The 21,468-nt window shown below is 42.5% G+C and overlaps 3 protein-coding genes across 3 annotated transcripts; all 3 read right to left on the reverse strand.

Annotated features, from left to right (window-relative positions):
* Positions 1–498: 498 nt before the first annotated feature.
* On the reverse strand, positions 499–2,741 carry LOC137786598 (3-mercaptopyruvate sulfurtransferase-like). Its single transcript, XM_068578582.1, has 2 exons — positions 2,113–2,741; positions 499–1,170 (listed from the first exon to the last, which is right to left on the reverse strand). The coding sequence occupies exons 1-2, from the start codon at positions 2,702–2,704 to the stop codon at positions 872–874; spliced, it is 891 nt and encodes a 296-aa protein (XP_068434683.1). The 5' UTR covers positions 2,705–2,741; the 3' UTR covers positions 499–871.
* A 986-nt stretch (positions 2,742–3,727) lies between these two features.
* Positions 3,728–5,937, reverse strand: LOC137786869 (3-mercaptopyruvate sulfurtransferase-like). The gene is made up of 2 exons (XM_068578990.1): positions 5,337–5,937; positions 3,728–4,253 (listed from the first exon to the last, which is right to left on the reverse strand). Exons 1-2 carry the CDS (start codon positions 5,920–5,922, stop codon positions 3,952–3,954), a joined length of 888 nt encoding a protein of 295 aa, XP_068435091.1. The 5' UTR covers positions 5,923–5,937; the 3' UTR covers positions 3,728–3,951.
* Positions 5,938–10,144: 4,207 nt separating this feature from the next.
* On the reverse strand, positions 10,145–15,006 carry LOC137786441 (uncharacterized). The gene is made up of 4 exons (XM_068578339.1): positions 14,911–15,006; positions 14,402–14,800; positions 13,946–14,017; positions 10,145–13,441 (listed from the first exon to the last, which is right to left on the reverse strand). The coding sequence occupies exons 1-4, from the start codon at positions 15,004–15,006 to the stop codon at positions 10,145–10,147; spliced, it is 3,864 nt and encodes a 1,287-aa protein (XP_068434440.1).
* Between the last annotated feature and the right edge of the window lie 6,462 nt (positions 15,007–21,468).

Consider the following 21,468-nt stretch of genomic DNA (forward strand, 5'->3'; position numbering starts at 1 on the left):
GTTTTGATTTCCTCTGCGTCAGCAACACAATTTTTTAATTTTTTTTTAAATGTGTTGTATTCTTTCTCAAAAGCTGCAGATTCTTTTAGGGCCTCGTCATGTGCTTGATTTTTGTCTTAATTTGCTGGGTTCACAACAAGTTATAAGTTATATATATATATATATATATATATATATATATATATATATATATATATATATATATATATATATATATATATATATATATATATATATATATATGACTTTGTAATGATTAAATATGTTATGAAGTGAAAACAATACAACAATTAAATTGATCAAAATTATCATTAGACTGAAATAAATAGAACATAATCTTCCATCAATTGCGAGGAAGACAGCATTTTGCCCTTTGGTCTTGCATGGCCTTCTAACATCTATTATTTACTTTTCTGGTTACTGAATAAACTATGTTTTCCTCCATGTCATAAGCTGGACATGTTTTAAAAGGGAATAAGATATGACACTGTACCCATGTATTGCATAACCATTTATTAATACATTTGCAAAATAATTCATCAATACATCAAAAAAACAAGAAAAGGCACTTCATCCAAGAACCCAATATATGTTATTTTACAATATTCAAATCCTTTCTGCAATATGCAACTATTGTCCTATTGGGAAAGTTAGATGAGAGACTATTTTCATTCCAAGCTTTAATGACAAAGCAGTTTTATGCAGTATAGACCATCTCCGCCGTATAAGTTATTGCACCCAAGTACACTTTAAAACTAGTTTTATAATTGAGATCTATCACTCTTGCTGGCAGCAAAAACACTGCTTCCCCTCATAAAAGTAACACTCCTCCCTTGCTTGTTGTCGTGATCTGCTGCCTTTCCTCTTCCCTTCACACCTTCTTCCCCTCGCCCTCCGAGATGATATGCTCCGGCGGTGCCCTTTTAAACCATTCAGACCAGGAGCCGTCATAAATGCACACCCCGGGGTGCCCGAGCAGGTGTGCTGCCAGAGCAACGTGACACGCCGTGACGCCGGACCCACAGGTGGCCCAGAGCGGTTGCTCCAGGTCCACCCCCGCCTCTCTGAACAGTTTGGACAGGCCCTCGGTTCCCAGCTCCTTGCCAGAGGCATCCAGGAAAGAAGGGAACGGCATGTTGATGGCACCAGGGAAATGTCCCGGCAGTGTGTCTGTTAGGGCAAGGCAGAGGAGTGAGAAACATTGCAAAAATTTGGGGCCATAATGGAAGAAAAAAACACCCCACATGGTCTATTTATTGGGCTTTCAGCAACATCTCATGGTCTTCCTCAGAAGACAGTTTGCTTAGCGATGGCAATATTACTATTAATACACTGTTCATAATAGTTACATTGTATTATGACTGTGTCTATGTATATATATATTTATTATTTTTCCCCAGTTTATTATTAATATTACTTGTTTTGATTTTGTACTACTTTGTTTCTGCTGTAATCCTGAAAATGTCCCCATTGCGAGACTAATAATATCTCATCTAATCTAAAGACCACGCGATGTGGCTGAAAGTCTGCAATAAATCTCCAAAGTGTCATTTTAGTTTTGTTTGTCAAACTGACCTACTTGTACTACAAACTTAACATGTTTTATTTAACTGCACAAGAGCAAATACTGTATACAACTAATTTGAAATGACAGTTAACTGTTTTTAAATAAATCTGTTATTTTCTTTTGTTACAAGATCATAATGTCAACATTAATTAAAAATTATATTAATTCCATACAATACATAAACAATCATGTAGGCCTATATAATAAACAAAATATGGAACCAAAAATTGCTTAATTCATTGCTAAAACTTGCAGAATGTGTTATTTTCATGCAACAGACACAGTAAAAGGTCAGTGTTGACCGCTGTTCAAAGAGGACCTTAAAAAATAAATCACAAACTTGAGTCCCGGCAACTTAAGACTTCTGAAACAACTTAAGAGACATAATAGAGCGCTGAAATGGCCAAGAACACTACTATATCCTAACTCCTTTGACACTTTCACAATGTGTATTCATTATGTATTTCTGATTCATGACTTTAGTACAACTTGGCCCACTCTGCTGAGCTGCATCTCAACCTCAGCGTCCAGCTGAGGCAGCTCACCGTCTCTGGGCTCCGGCTCGATGCCCCTGAACCTCCCTGCAGACCTGGCATCCACCACCTGGACCCGCTGGGTCCTGATGTTCTCCGACACCTCCTCGTAGCTCTTCACCCACGACCGGTTCGCCGTCGCCTTGAACTCGCCGCAGTTCTCCGGCTCGCGGTAGTCGGACGTCAGCGGGTGTCCGTCCGCCTGCCACTTCCTCATGCCGCCGTCCAGCACCGACACCCGGCTGTGTCCGAACAGCCGGAACATCCACCAGACCCGCGGCGCGCCGAAAGCCCCGAAGTCGCTGGTGTCGTACACCACGACGTGCGTGTCGTTCCCGATGCCCAGGGCGCCCACGTACCGCGAGAAGTGGCCGCAGGTCGGCAGCATGTGGTCAAGCGGCGAGCTCTTGTCGCAGCAGTCGTCGATGTCGAAGAACGAGGCGCCCGGCACGTGCTGCCGCGCGAACTCCGCACGCGGGTCCCGCTTCGTCTTCGGCAGGTACCACGACGTGTCGAGGACGCGCAGTTTGGGCCCGACGAGGTTGTTTCTGACCGCGTCGGCCAGCCACTGGGCCGAGACCAGAGCCCGGGTCTGCGCCGCCATGACGAGGCGCTGAGACAATACACGCTGAGGGCGCTAGAGGGACCGGGTCACGAGCTGTTCGTCACAGAGGCCCACACGGGAAGGAATCGCGACACCAACGAGTTTGCACAACCAGAAATTACTTTTAAATTAAAAAAGACTCTTTAATAAGCAGTCATTGTGAACGTATAATGCTATTTAAAATCACATATTGAAACGTATTGGAACAAATGCATTTACCTGCTGACAGTGGTGGAGGAAGTACGGAAGCTTAGTTCTTAAGTAAAAGTACAAGTACCCGGAAAAATATAAGTAGCCTACTACATCAGCAATCCTATTTAAGTAAAACTAGAAATTACTTTCTTTTAAATTGACTTAAAAGTAAAAGTACTCACGCATTGGGTTGTCTCTGTCGAGGGCTTTACCATTTTGATAAAGAATGCAGATATAGCTACTGGTAATACTTTTGCCTCTACAGAAGTCACTACTAGTAATAACTATAAGCTACAACATTTGTTTATTGGAAAGGTTGGTGTACTTATTGCGCTTACCCTCTGTAATACTTTTCACCCTCTATTTTACAATTCTGTGGATGACAAATTATCCTCCACGAGTCATTCTTAAACTTCCAAAACAGCAACGCAATCCATATTTTTGTGTAGGCAACATTTTGGCGAAACTGTGTTCCTAAAATGTAACGAATAACGACACATATTGTAGAAATGTAGTAGAGTAAAAGTATAGATAATAGCTGCAAAATGTAACAAAGTAAAAAGTAAAATAGCATGCACTATTTTTACTTAAGTAAAGTCCACATACGTAAAAATGTACTTAAGTAAAGTAACAAAGTAAAAATACTTTGTTACATTCCACCACTGTCTGCTGAAGTGGTTACTATTGTCGCAGAAAGTTTTTTAGATACATGATTTAGTGTGAATTATTATGCTGAATAAGCTTTTTGAAAAAAAAAGCGTTCTTTAATGGGTCAGTAAAAGGTCTTTTCACATGCTCCGAAATACAAGAAAGTTGTGACAATCAATCCAATGAAAGTCAAATTTCTTTATCAACCAGCCTTTTGTAATAAAATAAAGTTGTGTTTTTTAAATCCACATTCAAATCCTCTTACAAGCACACACAACGTTTATGTAAGCTTTATATCTCTGCTCACATATAATTGGGATTTAGCTTAATGTGTGATAAAGCAAAGAAGTAACACAGTGATGCATTTAAATGGCAATTCTTAAAGAGAGACTTGGTTACGTCTTTGGTCAACCTCGGGGTTCGCGCTTGACCTCGGAGACCACGTGCTCTGGCGGGGCCTTGGTGAACCACTCGTACCAGGAGCCGTCGTACACCGACGCCTCGGGGGCGCCGCACAGATGGACAGCCAGCACCATGTGGCAGGCGGTCACACCGGAGCCACAGGAGCCACTGATTGGCTGATTCAGGTCCACATTGGACTCCTTAAAGAACTTCCTCAGCCTCTCCGGGGAGAGCATCATGCCATCTTCGTCGAGAAACTCAAGGAAAGGCATGCATTTGGAGCCAGGGATGTGACCCGGTAGGATGCCTGCAGTGGGGCGACGACGTATTCGTTAAAACAGTTGTACGCTCGGAAGCAGAAAACATGATGTCACATATTTCTATGCACCAATCAGGATTTAGCAACATTTGGATCAGGTGACATTTGTGTGGCGGTTTAACACACACACACACACACACACACACACACACACACACACACACACACACACACACACACACACACACAACTTGTGTCCTGCACACATTTGTCACACCAAAAAACTAAAGATGTATTTGTTCAGAATTCTTGTCTGTTACATATTGAGTGATGACTCTACTGTTAAATAAATACTACTCCTGAGTCCTGCATTACTTCTACTGCTGGATGTTCTTGAAGTAACATCAGAACAGAGTTCTTATCTTTATTGACTGTTGAATAAAATGACTTTGAACAAAATAAGTACCAACAAATCAATCACACCTGTTTAATGACTCATATAAAATGATCATTTGATGAAACTAAAGAAATAGCCGGCATAATTTCTGAACTTTGAGATCCGTTCTCTGCAGATTGACAGTATTGCAAGTTGCAATACTGTCAATCTGGTTTCTTTAGGGGTTGCTTCCCTTTGGTGCCTGCTGAACATTGATAAGTGCAGTTCAGGGCGTGAGCTGACCGACTGTCCTTGTTTCTTTCAGTTAACCTGATTAATTGTGTGCATGCATGCAAACAGTGTTTATTTTTTTAGTGAATATTTCTTTATTTTGTCACGATAAAATGTTATGTTCACGTTGCACTAACGTTGTGGTTTACATGAGAAAATACTCGGTACTTTTGAGGTGTGTATTCAGGAGTATTTCATTCAGACCATATATTGAATAACCAGCAGGTGGCAGTAAAGTCATGCAGTTGATTCATATCTATACCGCATTCATTAAATACTTTACTCTTTTTTTTTAAATTCCTGCCATGACATGTATTCTTGTAAGCAAACAAACAAACATAATTGAGTGTGCAGCTGCACTGATAGTTACCCACAATGTGCACCATGTCACTTAAAAACTGAACATAAAAAAATTATGTACAACTTTGAATACCAAAAGGTTTGGCAAAACAAACTAAACGCACCTTCTCTCGGCTCTGGCTCTTCCCCACGGAACCTCTCGTGGGGTCTCACGTCCACCACCTGGAACCGCTTCTTTGCGATGTTTTCAGAGATGTCCTCAAACGATTTCACCCAGGAGCGGTTCATAGTGGCGGTGAAGCGCGCGGCTTCGGGCCGGGTGGACGCGCTCGAGACCGGATACCCCCCTTTGAGCCAGTCCCTGAAGCCCCCGTTCAGCACCGACACCTGTGGATGCCCAAACAAGCGGAACATCCACCAGACCCTGGTGCAAGAAAATAATCCAAAGTCACTGGCGTCGTAGACAACCACATGGCTGTCATCTCCAATGCCCAGATTGCCCACGTAGTCGGCGAAGAACTGCTCGGTTGGGAGCGTGTGGTCAAACTTTGAGGTCTGGTCCGTGCATTCGTCGATGTCGAAAAAAGACGCTCCCGGGATGTGAGAGCGTTTAAACTCCTTCTTGGCGTCTCGGTTCATCATCGGGAGGTACCAGGACGTGTCCAGGAGCCGCAGACGAGGTCCCACAAGGTTGCGCTGGAGCATAGATGCAAGCCATTTTGCAGAAACGAGAGCTTGAGTTTGCACCATGTTACTGGCGCGAGAGGCCCGTGACAACTAACGGGCGTTACCGACCGGTTAGTTTTCCCTTTTTTTTTAAAGCCTCCTATAAGTTGACAACTCAATGCAATACCTCTTCCGGGTGTTCTGCAGGGCGGAAAAGAAATCCCCAAAAATAAACATATTGAAACAATACATAACCGAATATGTAAAATAAGTGTGTGACGGTGTGACATCTTTTTATATCATTTATTTTTTAGTGTGTTTTCATTCAGTCATTACATCCAACACAATCTAATATACCAAAAAAATACCGAAAAGGTAAAAGACAAGTATAATGCTTATATGTCTATCCTAAATTCTTATAATTTATTAGATAATTAGATATAAAGAAAGAAGTTCTATAAACTAAAAACTGTTTCATAAACAATTCGTTAAAAAACAAAAATGAGTTGACCATTGACCTCCTATACATATTTGAATACCCATTTATTTATTTATTTTAGCTTTTTGGCTTTTTGTACAATACTCTTACATATATCATTAATATAAAGGATATCAAGTATTCTATAATTATCTATATAATATTTCAATTTTGAAATATTGGTAATACCTTTGCAGTTAATTTTATGAGGAAAAATACATTTTTGAAAAGACTGATTACATGTCAGAGGTCCTACAATAAAATCAATGAATTCTTTATTCATTAGTATGTAATAGAATATCAGAAGATCCATTTCATTTACCACAAAGCAAAAAGGGATTTAAATTATCCTTCAAAAGGTTAATCAAATCTTTGCTACAGTAGTTCAGACAAAATAATCATAGAAATCACATTTTAAAGTTGTCCAGTGGCAGAGCAGTTTAAAACATATCATGGACATTCAGATTTGTAGTTTTGGGATATGGTTGATCACTTTAAGTCTTTCGAACATTATTTTTACAATCAAGTATTTTAGTATTACTTCTTCTCTTGAGTCAATGTATTCTTATACATCTTATCTTCCTACACTTTCTTTGGTTCTCAGTTGTAAATGTCTTGTAAACTAAATATATTTGTGCATGCCCTTTGCAGACTGCCATCCATAATCTTCCTATAAATGTATATTTTGCAGCATGTGGAGGGAAAAGGTTTAATGCGTAATATTAAGTATTGTTTAGATTAACGTTTAATGCCTAAAGTATTACTGTAAAAATCAGCCCGACGAGATTAAAAGAGAACATTGAGTGTAAACAGTCACTGGCCTTGTTCTGCTCAGCAGTCAGCCGAGAAGACCAGAACAACGATAAGGGAGAGATGTCAGCAGCCACATTCCTTAACAGTCACCAGCTTATATGGTGAGTAGAGTCACAAGGAATATGCATGGGAGGGGTACCGTTGTCTGACTATACTGGGTTCAGCTTGTTTTGTTTGTAAACAGTTACAAGTGTGGAGTGAACTTTGATCCAAACAGTGTTCTGTGGATGGTTTGACTAAAGAGGTCCAGAGTGAGACCCTGTGGCGTCCCTCGAGCAGTCATGAGACATTCAAGTTCATTCAGCATCAAGTTTAGAAGGGTTGAAATCGAAGGAAATCAGACACAACAAGCGGCCAATAGGAGAATGCTTATGGTATAACTCTAAAGATGTGTCCAGACCGTCTTCTGATTCAGTTCAATTATGTAAAGCCCCAATTCAAATTTGATTAGCCCTCAGAGGGCTTTACAATATGTACACTTACAACATCCTGTCCCTGAACCTTTACATTGGCACAGGACAAACTCAAAATGTTGAGAAAAAAACCCAGAGGATCCCTCTGCCAGGATGGACAGAAGTACAATAGATGTTGTGTACAGAGTTGCAACACATTCAATGCAGATCACAGAAACGACTCAAGGAACAAGTAGTTGGCGTGTTAAAACGTTACAGCTACCAAAAAGTGCCAGTTTCTAGACTAAGATGCAGAGGAAGACACAGGAGACAAGGTCAAATAGAAGGAAATGTATTTTTTACTAGGCACAAAAAAAAACATACGTGTTCAGAGTATGAAAAGGCAACAATCCGAGACAGTCATGTGGGGTCAAAAACTGTAGAAGCAGGGATGATAATGCTGGAGCGCGAAGAACACACCGTACGACAAAGTCAATCCGTCACTGGAACAGGGGAGTGTTTGAATGTGTCGAGTTGGCAGAAGGGAAAAAACAATAATTGAACCCAGATGAAAGGAATGACCAATCAGAAGACACATGGGCGCCTGTAGAATATGAAAAGCAATAATGTATTGGCAATACTAATGCAACTAATTATAACAGCAGTAGGTGTTGGGCAGGCCCAGATATAACCAGGATCCATGTAAACCTGTAAGGCAAGGAAAGCACAGTCATACAGGTGAAAGGGGTGCTCAGTGTATCCTAAGATGTCTCCTAGCATTAGGGCGTGGTCGTAGTAAAAACTAATGACCTTTTATAACATCTATTCCTAACTACTTTTCCTTTGTGAAATATGTCAGGGTCGGGGAAAGATACGGAGAATTCATGAGTTAGAAAAAGACAACTGTAGTGTTGAGAGAATCAGACTATAATTTCACTAAGCTACATCGTTAGGCTGCGACTGCAGGTGAGTGTTATTGATGTGGGTGTGCTGCAGTAAAACTACAATGTTCTGAAGATGGAAGACAAATAAGCTCACCTCAAATATTGTGTTCTCAGGGTTTAACTCCAAGAATGAGGGCTGAGGCTGCAGTACAAAGCCAAGGAGAAAACAAATTAGTTTTCAGTTGACAGCAGCATTTGTATTTTCCCAACAGGCTTAAACAGATTATTGAAAGTTCACATCGAAGCATTTCCAAGTTATGGCAAAGGTTACTTACATAATCTTTGTTTTTCGGTCATGATCGCTCCGATGGTGCATCACTTTAAATGTTGTCCCCCTGCGGAAGCCAATAAGGAAGCGCCTCTCCTTAGCATTTCGGAAGTTTTACCATCAATCATAATGGCCACTAAGATACTTCCAGATAGTTTCACTCTGTAGGGAATCTTCTTAAGCAGAAAGCACTATACCAATGAGAAAATAAGTCAATAGGGCAAATTATATTACATGTAGTGCATTTGAGAAACAAATGATAATAGCTATAACTTAAAAATAAATAAATAAATTATGAGCGCTATAACTGTGATTCTATTTAGGCCAGCAGACCTTGATGGCACATCACTGCTTAAAAAGGGATGATGCCCTCTGAAACTGCTTGCGCACTGTCAAAATGTCCACTTTAGCAGAGATGTTACGGTTCTTACCTGTGGACTACAACACTGTGACAAGTGAAAACATCTGCTGTGACAAGGTTAATTGAAACCAAAAAAAAAAAATCCCTTACAATTTGACTTTGAAATATAAAATAAACCCAGTTACTGATTTATGTCACAATGGATGTAATAAGTATTAGGGCAAAACTAAGATACATTTATAGTAGGGGGAAAGCAAATGTTTCCCTCCCTATGATCAAAAATGAAATTTTAAACCAAGATATTTTTATAAACCTTGAACCTGTCAGAGTTGACATTTGCTTCCTAAAACCAATGTAAGTGGGCCAACTGAGGGGCTAGAGGTCTGTAAAAGACAAATATATTGCTTATTTTGTTTAAGAGATTTAAACAGAAGCTCAGACTGCACACAAAAGAGCAATGGAAGATGAAATTTAGAGTAACAAAACTCACGAGCCTGCAAACGTCAGATCCTTAATGGGCACAAAAACCATCTTTGACGTTGAAACAATTAAAGCATTAGTAAGTTTAGTTTCAAGAATGGGCTGTCCAATACTCAACATTGTGAAACTTAGAACTGTCTGTTCTAACAATGTTAAGAACTTAAGTTTAAAGTTACCAAGAATTTCTTTCCTTATTAAAATTGACTCAATAGTGACAAAATGGGATTAACACTTGTTTTTTGATTTTATTTGCCATTTCATTACAGGTTGACCATAACAAGTACAATATTCAGCCATGAACAAGAATCAATTTTTAACAAGCGTGTGCACTAAATAAGTTTCATTGCAAGACAAGGTGCCTTAGTCAAAGCATTTGATGCGTATACAAACAGCAACTACAATTCATCCACAATGACCAAAGGCATACATCTTAAAATGGATAGAAAATGCCTATTTGCCATCAATTGTAGATTAAAAAATTGATTCAAGACATTTCTTTTGCGACTAAAGAACGTTCTGCTCTGAACTTCACAACTAAACTAGTATTATGCATCACATCCTAGGGCCTGCTCAGGGCATGTACTTTATGCCTTTCATCCTAGGAATGATATGTAGATCCCTGACGTCATCATGCTGAAGCAGCCAACACAGGTAGCGCTCAGTCCCCATGCCCCATCCACTGGTGTGAAATGGTTTCACTTGCCGCATGTCAGTGTACCATTTGTAGGACTGCTCTGGCACTTCATGGTGCCTGAGGGCCTCCTTTACCATGTCAGCGGTTGTATGACGTTCGCCGAGACCCAAAGTCTCACCGAGTCCCAGGAGAAGGTCAGCGGCTTTGGCTTTGCGCTGCCCAGTGCCCTCCACATAGGCCTGGTAGAAGGGAACCCCTAGATGGTCCATCTCAGTCAGCCAAACGGCACCCCCATATTTCTCCATCAAGACCCGCTCTCCTTTGCGTGTCAGCTTTCTGCCAAACTGTGGCTGGCCATCTTGTACCCACTCCCAGCAGTCAGCAGAGGGCATCATGGGAATGGCCTGGTCCAAAGGGACTCTCGGGAGACGACTTTTTCCATCCAGCTTACTCAGCATGGCTTTGACATGTGCAAGGGTCCCGGCAGTGTTGAGGATCACGTCAGAGTGTTTCTTCAGCATGGACTTGGTGAGATGAGCCAAGTATCCTTCTGCTGTAGCTATAGCTTTGTCCATGTCACCCAACAGTTCACACTCCACATGGTAGAACTGGTTCAAGTGAGAGGCATCGGGATCTTCCCCTCGAAAGCTGGAAGATATGTAGTACGTGCCCGGGAGGTTCTCCTGGAAGCGAAGGAAGTATTCAAGCACAAATTGCATCGAGTCAGCCAGGTAGGTGTCCTGGCCCATCAGGTTAACAGAAACTGGTTCCGAGTCAGAGCCCAAGCCCATTGGTGAGGAGATGCAGTCTGTGGTGAGAGGGGTTAGAGCGTAGGAGTACTGGCAGGAAGTGTGGAAATATTCCACTGTGCTGTGGAAAAGAGTGTTTTGAATCTGGAACAGGTTGCGATACCACTGGCTCTTGATGGCAAGTGTGGGGTGCGACTGAGGGTCTTGCCATGATTGAGAAGGCCTGCAGTGGGTGATTTTTGAGTGGATACCTTTGAGGGCCCCAGGGTCAGCAGCTGGACCATCCAGTGATGACACATATCCAGGGTAGCTTTGGAAGAACTCTGCTTGCAGATCAGCAGGCTTTGTGCCATCTGGTGAGGGCAACAGAGGAATCAGCTTGGCATGAGCATAATCGATCTCAAGGCCCTCAAAGATGAGTGCAACTCCTCGAGCTTCCATCCCCTCTTCCAGTAGTCTGGCGACTTTATAAGTGGCCAAGATCAGTGCTTGGTAGTCAGCTTCCTCCAGTTTGAAGATGTCACTGGACAGATGTTTGCGTGGCACCACAACGGTTAGTCCAGGAGTGTTTGGGTACGGCGTCAGGAAGGCAACATGCTCACTGTCCTCCCACACTCTCCACTGTTGCTGCTCTCCACGTACAATACGACAGAACAGGCCATCGTTGGAAGGGTCTCCGTAGAAGTCAAAGCAAGAAGGTGCATTTGGTGTTGGAAGTCCGTTTCTAATCTTTGCTTGAACCTGGGCCAGTGCCTCATCATCCCAGCGGGGGCCACTTTTTGAGGTGCAGTAGCCAGGATCTTGAGTGTGGAATTCCTCTTCATTTACAAGATGGGGCTGCCAGTTTGGCTCTAAGCCATGAAGAGGAAGCAGTCGGATTTGTGCTGGCTGATTAGGGATTGGATTGAAAACTAAGGCACAGCGCTGCACTGCCAATCTCTCACATAACAAGCTTGACACAACTCTTGCTCCTTGGAGCATAGCCAAAAAATCTGGTGTTGCCAACTGGAAGATGCTTCTTGCCCCGCTAAGAGTTTTTCCAGTAAGAACGGTTGACCCAGGAATCCAGGGTTTGGGATCCAGGTAGGCTACCAGCTCATCCGTTTCCCAGATCACATGAGAGAAGCTCTTGAGGGGCCTGAGGACTTCCACACGAGAAATGCCGTCTCTCATTGAGGCCACAAACATCACTCCAGCAGGAATTTCAATGATGGCATCACCTTTACTGTCCACAGCAATGATCCCAGCACAGATCCCATCTAGATGTTCAGCCATTACTTCTCTACATGCCTGTCTAAGGCTATATCCAGTGTGGTGGTAGAGACTGGCTATTTTCTGTGCAACCGTGTGCCTCAAAAATACATCTCCATCCCCAGAGCAGGTAAGAGCCAACTTGTCGTCAGCATATAATCCTGCCCCAACTACTGCTGTATCCCCAACTCGTCCTTTCAGCTTTCCGACTAACCCACCTGTGGAAGATGCCGCAGCCAACCCTTTCCAGCGATCCAAGGCCACAGCTCCAACTGTCTGAGGGTGATTGTTTTGAGAGGCTTTTCCAGCAGCTTGCGTTGCAATTAACTGTCTGTGGCGTGTATCAGTGTAGAAATACTCTGCCCCAACAGGCTTCTCTTTCTCCTCCAAGCCTTGCAGAAACTCCTCAGCCCCTTCTCCCACAATGAGTGAATGTGAGCTTTTCTCCATGACACACCTGGCTGCTTTGATGGGGTTCTTCACACATTGCACACAAGCAACTGATCCCGACCTTTTTGTATTGCCATCCACAATGGTTGCTTCCATTTCAATTTTTCCATCTTTGTTAAATACTGAACCTTTACCTGCATTGAACAAGAAGCAGTCTTCAAGAGCTTCTACGGACTTCTGAACTGCATCCAGACTCCTTCCACCTTGTTGAAGCACTTTAGAGCCAAGAGTTAAAGCCGTCTGAAGAGCAAACTCAGTAACCCCAATCACATCGGTGCCCAGCATCGTCTCCTCTCCAGCATAACCATGAATCACCAGAGTGTAGTCTGTGCTCATGCCAGAGGTGGAGTCATCACAGGTTTGGCTCACTGGCCAGTGGTTTGACTCTCCATTCATATTCTCAGTTGAATTCACTGGATGCTCCATGGCTCCCATTTGATATGCAATGGCGCATCTAACAGCAAGAAGCATCACTAATGGCAAGTTGATCTTCAGGCTCTCTTGAAGCTTGTCCAATGCCAAAGCAAAGCTCCCGTTTCCATTAAGCACAATGGAAACCTTGTCCCTCTTCCCAAGGTAGGTGACAACCAGCTGATCTTGGGCATAAACATTCCCTACTGCACACTCCACACCCTCCACCAGATCTGTACCTGTGAGGTAGACAGATGGACAGCCAAAGGGGTCCAGGTACTTCTTCAGTGGGTTGTCAGATGGCAACGATTGACGCAGGACCGCTACATGGGGACCAACTCCTTTACCACTTTTGGTGCTTTTGATGAGGCCCTTATGTGCCAAAAAGGCAACGTTAAACAAGCTCAGGAGTTCATCAGTGTATTGGATTGAGTCATCTGAGCCAATGCAAGATGCCAAAGCGCTTACTAACTTGTTGGAATGCTTGGTGATTGAGTACGTGGGATCGCAACGGCCATGTTTGTAGTGACGGACATGGGTAGGTGTGACAAGCAATAGATTGGCAGCAGAGTCCCCAAAAGTCTTCCTCAGGGAAAGCTGCAAAGAAAAGTTGATCCAAGCGTCATAGAGGCCTCTCTGCCCTCTGAGAGCAGAAAAGACATCAGGATAGGCAGACACATCAAATGTGAGAACTGAATGAGAGGCTTTCAAGGAAGTGCTTAACTTTTGGATATATACTTCCAAGGGGAACATTAGGGAAGTTGGCCCAACATAATTTGCAGTGTTAGACCCATTCACATTTGTACCAGTACAGACTATATTCAAGTCAGCAGTCTCAGACAGATTGTACACTAGTCCAGCTACAAGCCCTCCCACCATCCCGTCCACAGCACTGTGCTCAAACACCATCCCAGCTGTGCAGTCCTTGAACACCACCAGGTTCACCACCTGTTAGAAAACAAAATTTTAATTTGATAGTGATCAATATTCTTTGTATATCACTAAGTGATTTTCATTAGTCTTCACTTAAGATTTAAATCACAATTTAAAACATTGTACTGGCTCAGTTAGTATACAGCCTGCTTTGAGTTTTAACTGGCTAAAAGTAACCTCAAAAAAGGGAAAGAAGTCATCACACCATTCTGTTATAATTTCACTTTAAAAATCCAATATTTCAGTCGGAGTGGTATTGCTGATAAATTTAGTTGATTTTTTTAAAGTTCGTATGGTATTTTTATCTCAAACCAGTAATTTAGTTGCTGTCAAGTGAACACAGATAACTACACACATTAGTATTAAGGTAATGGCGCACACATGCTGGTAATCAAATACCTTATCATAGTATCTCAGGTATGGGCGGTCTCCTCCTCCCAGCCTCACTGCATTGAGGACATCAGCCAGGTCAGAGGGTGCGTTGCAGTCTTCCAGACAGAGCGTCAGCACGGCGCTCTCCATCAGCCCCAGTGACGCCGCTGCAGCTCCTCCTTGCCCCAGGATCTCTTCCCTGGTGGCAGCCCAGACTTTGCGCTGCAGAGCTGAGAGGCTGCAAATGATGGAGGGGTCATTCTGTTTTCCTGCACTGGGTTGCGCCATCACCTGAACCAGCTGGTCGTAGATGTCAATGAACTGCCGAGCAGAAACCGGCCCACCGCTGCCGGAACACGCCAGAATGTCAACAGGGAACACGCCCCCGACACAGGTGACGATGGCGTGGAGGCTATCTGGGTAGATCTGGAGATAGCAAGGATTCAGATTAGAATTAGAGCCGAACGGGCACATTTATAATGGTTACCCTTTTCATTTTGTTTAAATCTTCAAGGTTATTTGACCAGTAATTTTACCTTAATCTCATCTTGACTGCTTCCAGGAATCCGGCTGGCAGCGAATACCTCAGACTGCTGTGTGCGCTCCATGGGCACATTGCTCTCCAGTAACATGGGCTCACTGTACAGCTTTGCAGCTGCCCAAAGCAGAGCGGCTGCCCTCCCCAGCTGGGTGCATGCCTTTGCTTTTGAAGGCAGAAGGACTACAGGGAGGGCAGTGGAAGTGGGCAGTGGGTCAGTGCAAGACAGCAGACCTCTTTTGAACTGTTCAGTCACCCAATTCTCTTTGCCTGAAGCAACAGTTGACAATTTTTCCTGGGCCTCTTGAAGGAGCGCCCTCTGCTGTTCCAGCGTAGCCTTGAACTCTGGGTAAAGGTCAGGACCTAAAGTGAGCTGCAGCACACGACTCAGTTCTTCCAAGGTGACGTCCAACTCTGGAACAAGGTAGTTGAGAAGGGTCATCCTGCGAGTAAGAGAACGAGTATGACTCAAGAGGTATCCACTTTTATTACCTGGGTTTGAATGTAATTGAAGTGCTCAGCAATAGACTTCACCAAATAAAGATGGAGGTTTGACCAAGTACAGCATTTAACAAGTCTGGAGATGCTTTTCTCACAATGGTGCTAGTTTAGCAGGTAGAAGGAGCAAGTTGTCAGGAATAAAGTTCCGAGCTCCACCAACTCATCCATCGAGTCAGTAAAAAGAGTTTTGAATGAGTTTCACATTACAAAATATATGTTGTCTTATTTCACTACAGTGCAAGTAGTGTTTCTCACAGCAGCACAAGAACAATGGAGCCAGTCACACAAGCGCTGCCTTGTTGCTATTAGCTAAGCAGTGGGATCATTTTGCAATTAATTACTTACTTTGTGTTTAGCTTTACAATAGCTACTCAGTAGACTAATCACCAAACAATGCAACACCACCTGGGAAGACAAGAGTATGATATAATTAAATAAAAAACAATAAACATATCCACTTAGAAATAATGGATGTCTGAGTGACAGTGTACCATATTACACTTAAGTGTCTTGGAGAGCCACCCTGCTACCGATACATTGCCCATCTCAACCGCAAATTGTACCCAAAGGAAAACTCAACATTTTATCTGCAATCTTCTCTTGCAGCAAATTGGGATTTTTGGGAAGACAAACTGACCATCACTGTCATAAATGCTTTGGGGCTTATCGCCGTGCAGTTATCATTTCCACCATGAAAATATCCACCTATTTTGCTTTATACTTGTGGAAATCCCTAAAACATTCAAACAGCAAACGCCCTCGTGTCAGGATTCATAATATTAACTGTAGGCACAGTATGTTGGATTGCACAGATTTCTCCAGGAACTGAGTCGGAATAACAGTGTTACGAATTATCCAGTCCGAAGGTCACCAGTTACCATGGCCGCCTATTAATCTGTAACACCGGCCTCTTCCAGCGCTATGAGTGTACCATTTGGGGGGGTCATACTTTACGCCTGTGTTTAACATCTTTGAACAGCACTGTGTTGCCGTTCTTGTTTGAGGACGAAAAAGTTTAGAATTAAATGAATGATCGAAATTTGGCCTCCATGTATCGATACAATATCACCACGCAAAATAATAATACTATGCGATTTGCAGGTCCACAGCGCCAATGAGACATAGGCCTATACATTTCTCTTAGAGACAGTTCTAATATACACCTGTGTGTACCAATTACTACCAACACATCAAATTTGCAGGTGCATGAGTATTTATAGTCCATCTTAATTATATTGCTTATACTTATTCATTTTTCCAACATATAGGAACAAAAGTCAAAGCAATAGAAAATTGACTCTTTTTTTGCATTTCTGTGTCGCTTTGATGCTGGTAGATTTGTCTGCATTGTGTGTTCTTCTAATGCATTACCAATACTTTAGATAGGTAATGCATCCAAGACTCAATGGAAACACATACAGTACACCTGTCAATCACCCACTCAAGAAAAGTCCCTTCATTTCCCCAGGCTCTTCCCCATCGCAGTACAAGCACAACTTAAAACCAAGGGCGTAGGTTTGGTCTCAGCATTGCTAGGGACAGCTTATAAAGTTGTATATAAAGCCATACATATATACATACATACAAAACAATACAGTTTGTTGCATTTATGAAATGATAGAACAAGAATAAAGACAATTGTTGACATTGCTGCCACATAACTAGCAGAAGTAGTTGCGTTTGAGACGTGATCCACTTCCTGAAAGTATATTTGCTTTACTCAGTTGGCTGCAGCAGTTGAGGAATTGTTCATCTGCAGCTTGATACTTTTCAGCAGATGCTGTGCATTTGTTCTGGAAGAGTCTTTCAACATCAAATGTTTTGTTTGCTAATTTATCAAGCACACAAGTCAGCAGTTACGTTGGCAGTGAACTCTAATATGTCAACGCAGAACATAACTCTACTTTTCTCTGTGACTACTCTTTTTTGATTATTCCATCCATTCTCCAAAACGCTTATCCTCGTTGGGGTCGGAGGGCGCTGAAGCCGATCCCAGCTGTCAGTGGACGGAGGCAGGGTACACCCTGGACAAGTCGCTTGAGGAAGCTGGAGAACCCGGAGAGAACCCACGCTGACACGAGGAGAACATGCAAACTCCACTGGCAGAAGAAGATGCCAGACCAGTATCCAAACCCCATCCAGACCGGGAGCCGAATTATTTGGAATAATTATTCACCATTGATAGTTTACCGAGGGTGGAAGTCTGTGAATCACGAGTAACCAGCTGCAGGGAAAAGTGCTTTAAAGTTACATAATAGAATGAGATGCACATTTTAGTAAAACAAATAGTTGGAAAACATGGAAATGAATAGGTTTTGAAATATATTGTGTAAAATGATTTTTCCATATTGGTGGGGACAAGTGTGTCTTTTACAAACTTTGGTCATGACCATAGGCATCTCTAGGATTTTGACACAGCCGGGGCTTAGCCTTGAAAAGTTAACAGATTTTTAGGCATAAGAACACTCTCCACATACCCTACAGGTGCCTGCTCTTCTGGACTGAATTGAAGTGAGGCATTTCATGAAAAAGAAAAAACAAGATGGTTCGACGTTATACCCTCACATTAACTTTTGCTACTTTCCCCTCCAGAAGAAGCCCAACTTAATTATTTGTAGGGACACAATTCTCACACACTACAATTGCATTTACAGACAGATGCTAATAATAACAGAAAGTTTTTTCCATGTAATCTCAACTAGCAGCTGCATCCCTCTTGTAGCTCCAGCTGCAACACTCTTTCGAAATTATACATTTTAAAATAATTTCTATTCCCATTACCTCTTTTATTCCTGACCACCTTTGAGGGGAAAACCTCGAGATCTTTTTTTGTGACATCTTGTTGTGCTACTACCTAAAGACAGCAGATAGCTGTTGTCAAGTGCGTCTGCTTCTTGACGCCACTGTTTTGGGTGAATGACGTCTCGTGTGACCCGGAGGTGTTAGTGCCAAAGCCAAAGTAGTGGCTTTTTAAAAAATAATGTATTATTGTTACTCAAACCTGTCCAGAAACACTGTTTCATCGAAGCATCCACATGACATAACAGTAGTTTGAGGATGTGATCGTTAAAAAAAAACAAAAAACTTTTTTTGGGAGGGGGGGAATTAATATTCGGGGCTTTAGCCCCGAATGTTTTAGACTAGGGACGCCACTGCCTCAATCATGTGATGTTTAGTTTTTCTTACCAGTTAGTCAGCCCCCTGCTCTTCCTCCACACTCAGTGTAGTCTCAGCAAGCGCTTTCCACAGTATGATGCAGTTCACCACATCAGCAACTGTTTTCACACTCACCTGCCTGTTTTATAACTCTCCTGTCATTCCAGCTCCTCCCACTCTGCATCAGCTCTCATTCCCCTCACCTGGTTCTCCAGCTCATCCCACCTGCAGCACATCCCCTCTTCCACTTCCACGTCTTTCCTGCCAGATTGTCTTGTGTGTTACAGCTGACCACGTCAGCATCATTCCTCCTCTCCTATGTGTTGACCCTGCCTCATCTTAAGTAAACCGAAATGAGTGACAGTCACGTTCAATGCGTGACACGTGGGAGCCCTGATACCTCCGTCTCTTTGCTCCTCTCTGCCGGCGGTCCCCCAATCGTGTCCCCCAACTGTGTCTGTTTGGGGTAAATAAGATGTCTATGCAGCGAATAGGTTTATAGATGCGCTCCTTAGCGCCATCTATCGTCGGGGAGTTTGAAAAGTAACGACCGCATCTCTTTTGCCGTGAGATATTGGTTGCGTGGCGTGTGAAAACATGAAAAAGCGCGTGTCACACGGCGAAACCGTGAGAGTTGGTGGCTCTGTAATCTATTCACAGTGGCGGCCGGCCCATAGAGAGCAACGGGGCTTAGCCCCTACCTTAAGCCACCATATATATATATATATATATATAATACAAATTGTCACTATTTGTGTTGTTGAGCTATGGAATATACCCAGTATTACTTGTAAAATAGGATATCTGTGCCAAATATCTGCTTTTCCTGCTACTCTCCTCGAGAATACGACTCCACTTTCACTAAGCGACGTAGTTATGTGACGGCAGGCGATGTTAGTGACGCTAGTTTGTCTGCAGCAGTGAAACTACAACGTTGTAGTCCATCTCGGACCACAATAAAGCATCTTAAATACTTCATCTGTCTTCTTACAGTGTTGAGTCATGCAGACAAATTTAACAACCAGGTTCATGGTTTTACTTTAACGAGGTTGGAATATAAATTAACAAAGGAATATAAAAGTGAAACCAAGGGATTTTTCCCAGAGTACAACGCTACTAAACTATTCAGTTTCAAACCTGAATTAAATACTTTATCCCACTAATGTGTGTCTCATACCCTTTGTTATGGTTTACATGCAAACTATAATCAGATCGTAAAAAGATGCAGAACACAGTTTATGTAACACAACTTGATAGTGTTTTATTGTAATGTAACACGATTCCAAAGATAATCAAAAACATGAGTCAGACTGAAGAGTTCATACAATTTAACCCATTAAAGCTTCTGTAACTAAAGTAAAATAAAAGAATTACGGCTGAGGCTGCAGTTCAACACCAGAGAGATAATATCAAATACAGCAGTTTCACTTTACAGTGGTGTTTAGCAACATGTTCATAAGTTGCCAGACGGTTTAACAGATTGAAAGTATTTAAGTCAGGCTAATTATCATTTACATGATCTGCATGTGTTGCTCATGATAGTTTGTGCCGGTGAATGGCCAAATGCAAAGTCACTTGAAATGTTGCTGCTGCAAAGGATTGTGGGTCAGCATTATCACCTTTGCTTAATGAAGTTCCAGTGGGTCCTTCACTAAAATAGCCACGTAATCAGGTATGACAGTCCTTTCCTTTGAGTTTAGAGAACTCAACCAGGATTTATCATGGCGACCATTTCCGTCAGTGATGAAAGGTTCCCAACCGAAAAGGACTATTTAACAGCACAGTTTCTGCTCGTCAGGGTTATGGTATCTGGACATCATGTTAAGGAAGCATCCCTGAGTGATGTCATCTAGGTGTAGAGTTCAGATAAGATGGCTGCACACTGCTTCAACAAGTTCTGAGTGTTTCTACTTTGACAATTAGATGTCCACAGAAATACAATATTCTCATTTTCCCCCTTTGAGCAGCACTTTTGCTTTTAGCTTCAATTTGAGTAAACTGATTTATCAGGATACTTAAGTGCTACTGAAAATGTTCCATTATACTTTTAAACAAAAAAGCTTTGGGAGGGCAACAGGATCCCTCTGCCAGGATGGACAGAAGTACAATAGATGTTGTATACAGAGTCGCAACACATTCAATGCAGATCACAGAAACGACTCAAGAAACGAGTAGTAGGCGTGTTGAAATGTTAGAGCTATCAAAAAGTGACAGTTTCTAGACTAAGATGCAGAGGAAGACAAGGTCAGGTAGACGGCAATTTATTTTTTCCTAGGCACAGACAAAAAAAAACAAAACATGTGTTTAGAGTACAAAAAGCAAACTAGTCAGACAGGGAGCAGGCAATGAGCCAAAACAGTCATGTGGGGTCAAAAACTGTAGAAGCAGGGATGATAATGTTGGAGCGAAGAACACACTGTGTACGACAAAGACAATCTGTCACTGGAACAGGGGAGTGTTTGAATGCGTGGGTTTGGCAGAGGGGAAAACCAAGGGCAGGGGATTGAATGCAGATGAGTGACCAATCAGGAGACACATGGGACTTCAAAATAGGGGCTCCTGTAGAATATGAAAAGCAATACCAATGCAACTAATTATAACAGCAGTAGGTGTTGGGCAGGCCCAGATATAACCAGGATCCATGTAAACCTGTAAGGCAAGAAAAGCACAGTCATACAGGTGAAAGGGGTGCTCAATGTCAGCCCACATAGGCAGCGATTGCATGTGGGTGTGATTGATGTGGGTCTGCTGCAGTAAAACGACAATGTTCTGAAGATTAAAGACAAAAAAAGCTCACCTTGAATATTCTTAGTGTTGAACTCCAGGAATGAGGGCTGAGGCTGCAGTAAAAAGCCAAAGAGACAAATTAGTTTTCAGCGTTGAGCCACATTTGTATCCC

The sequence above is a fragment of the Clinocottus analis genome, unplaced genomic scaffold (assembly GCF_023055335.1).
Source record: "Clinocottus analis isolate CAN_PGR_092001 unplaced genomic scaffold, fCliAna1.0.p SCAF_16, whole genome shotgun sequence".
Lineage (NCBI taxonomy): Eukaryota > Metazoa > Chordata > Actinopteri > Perciformes > Cottidae > Clinocottus > Clinocottus analis.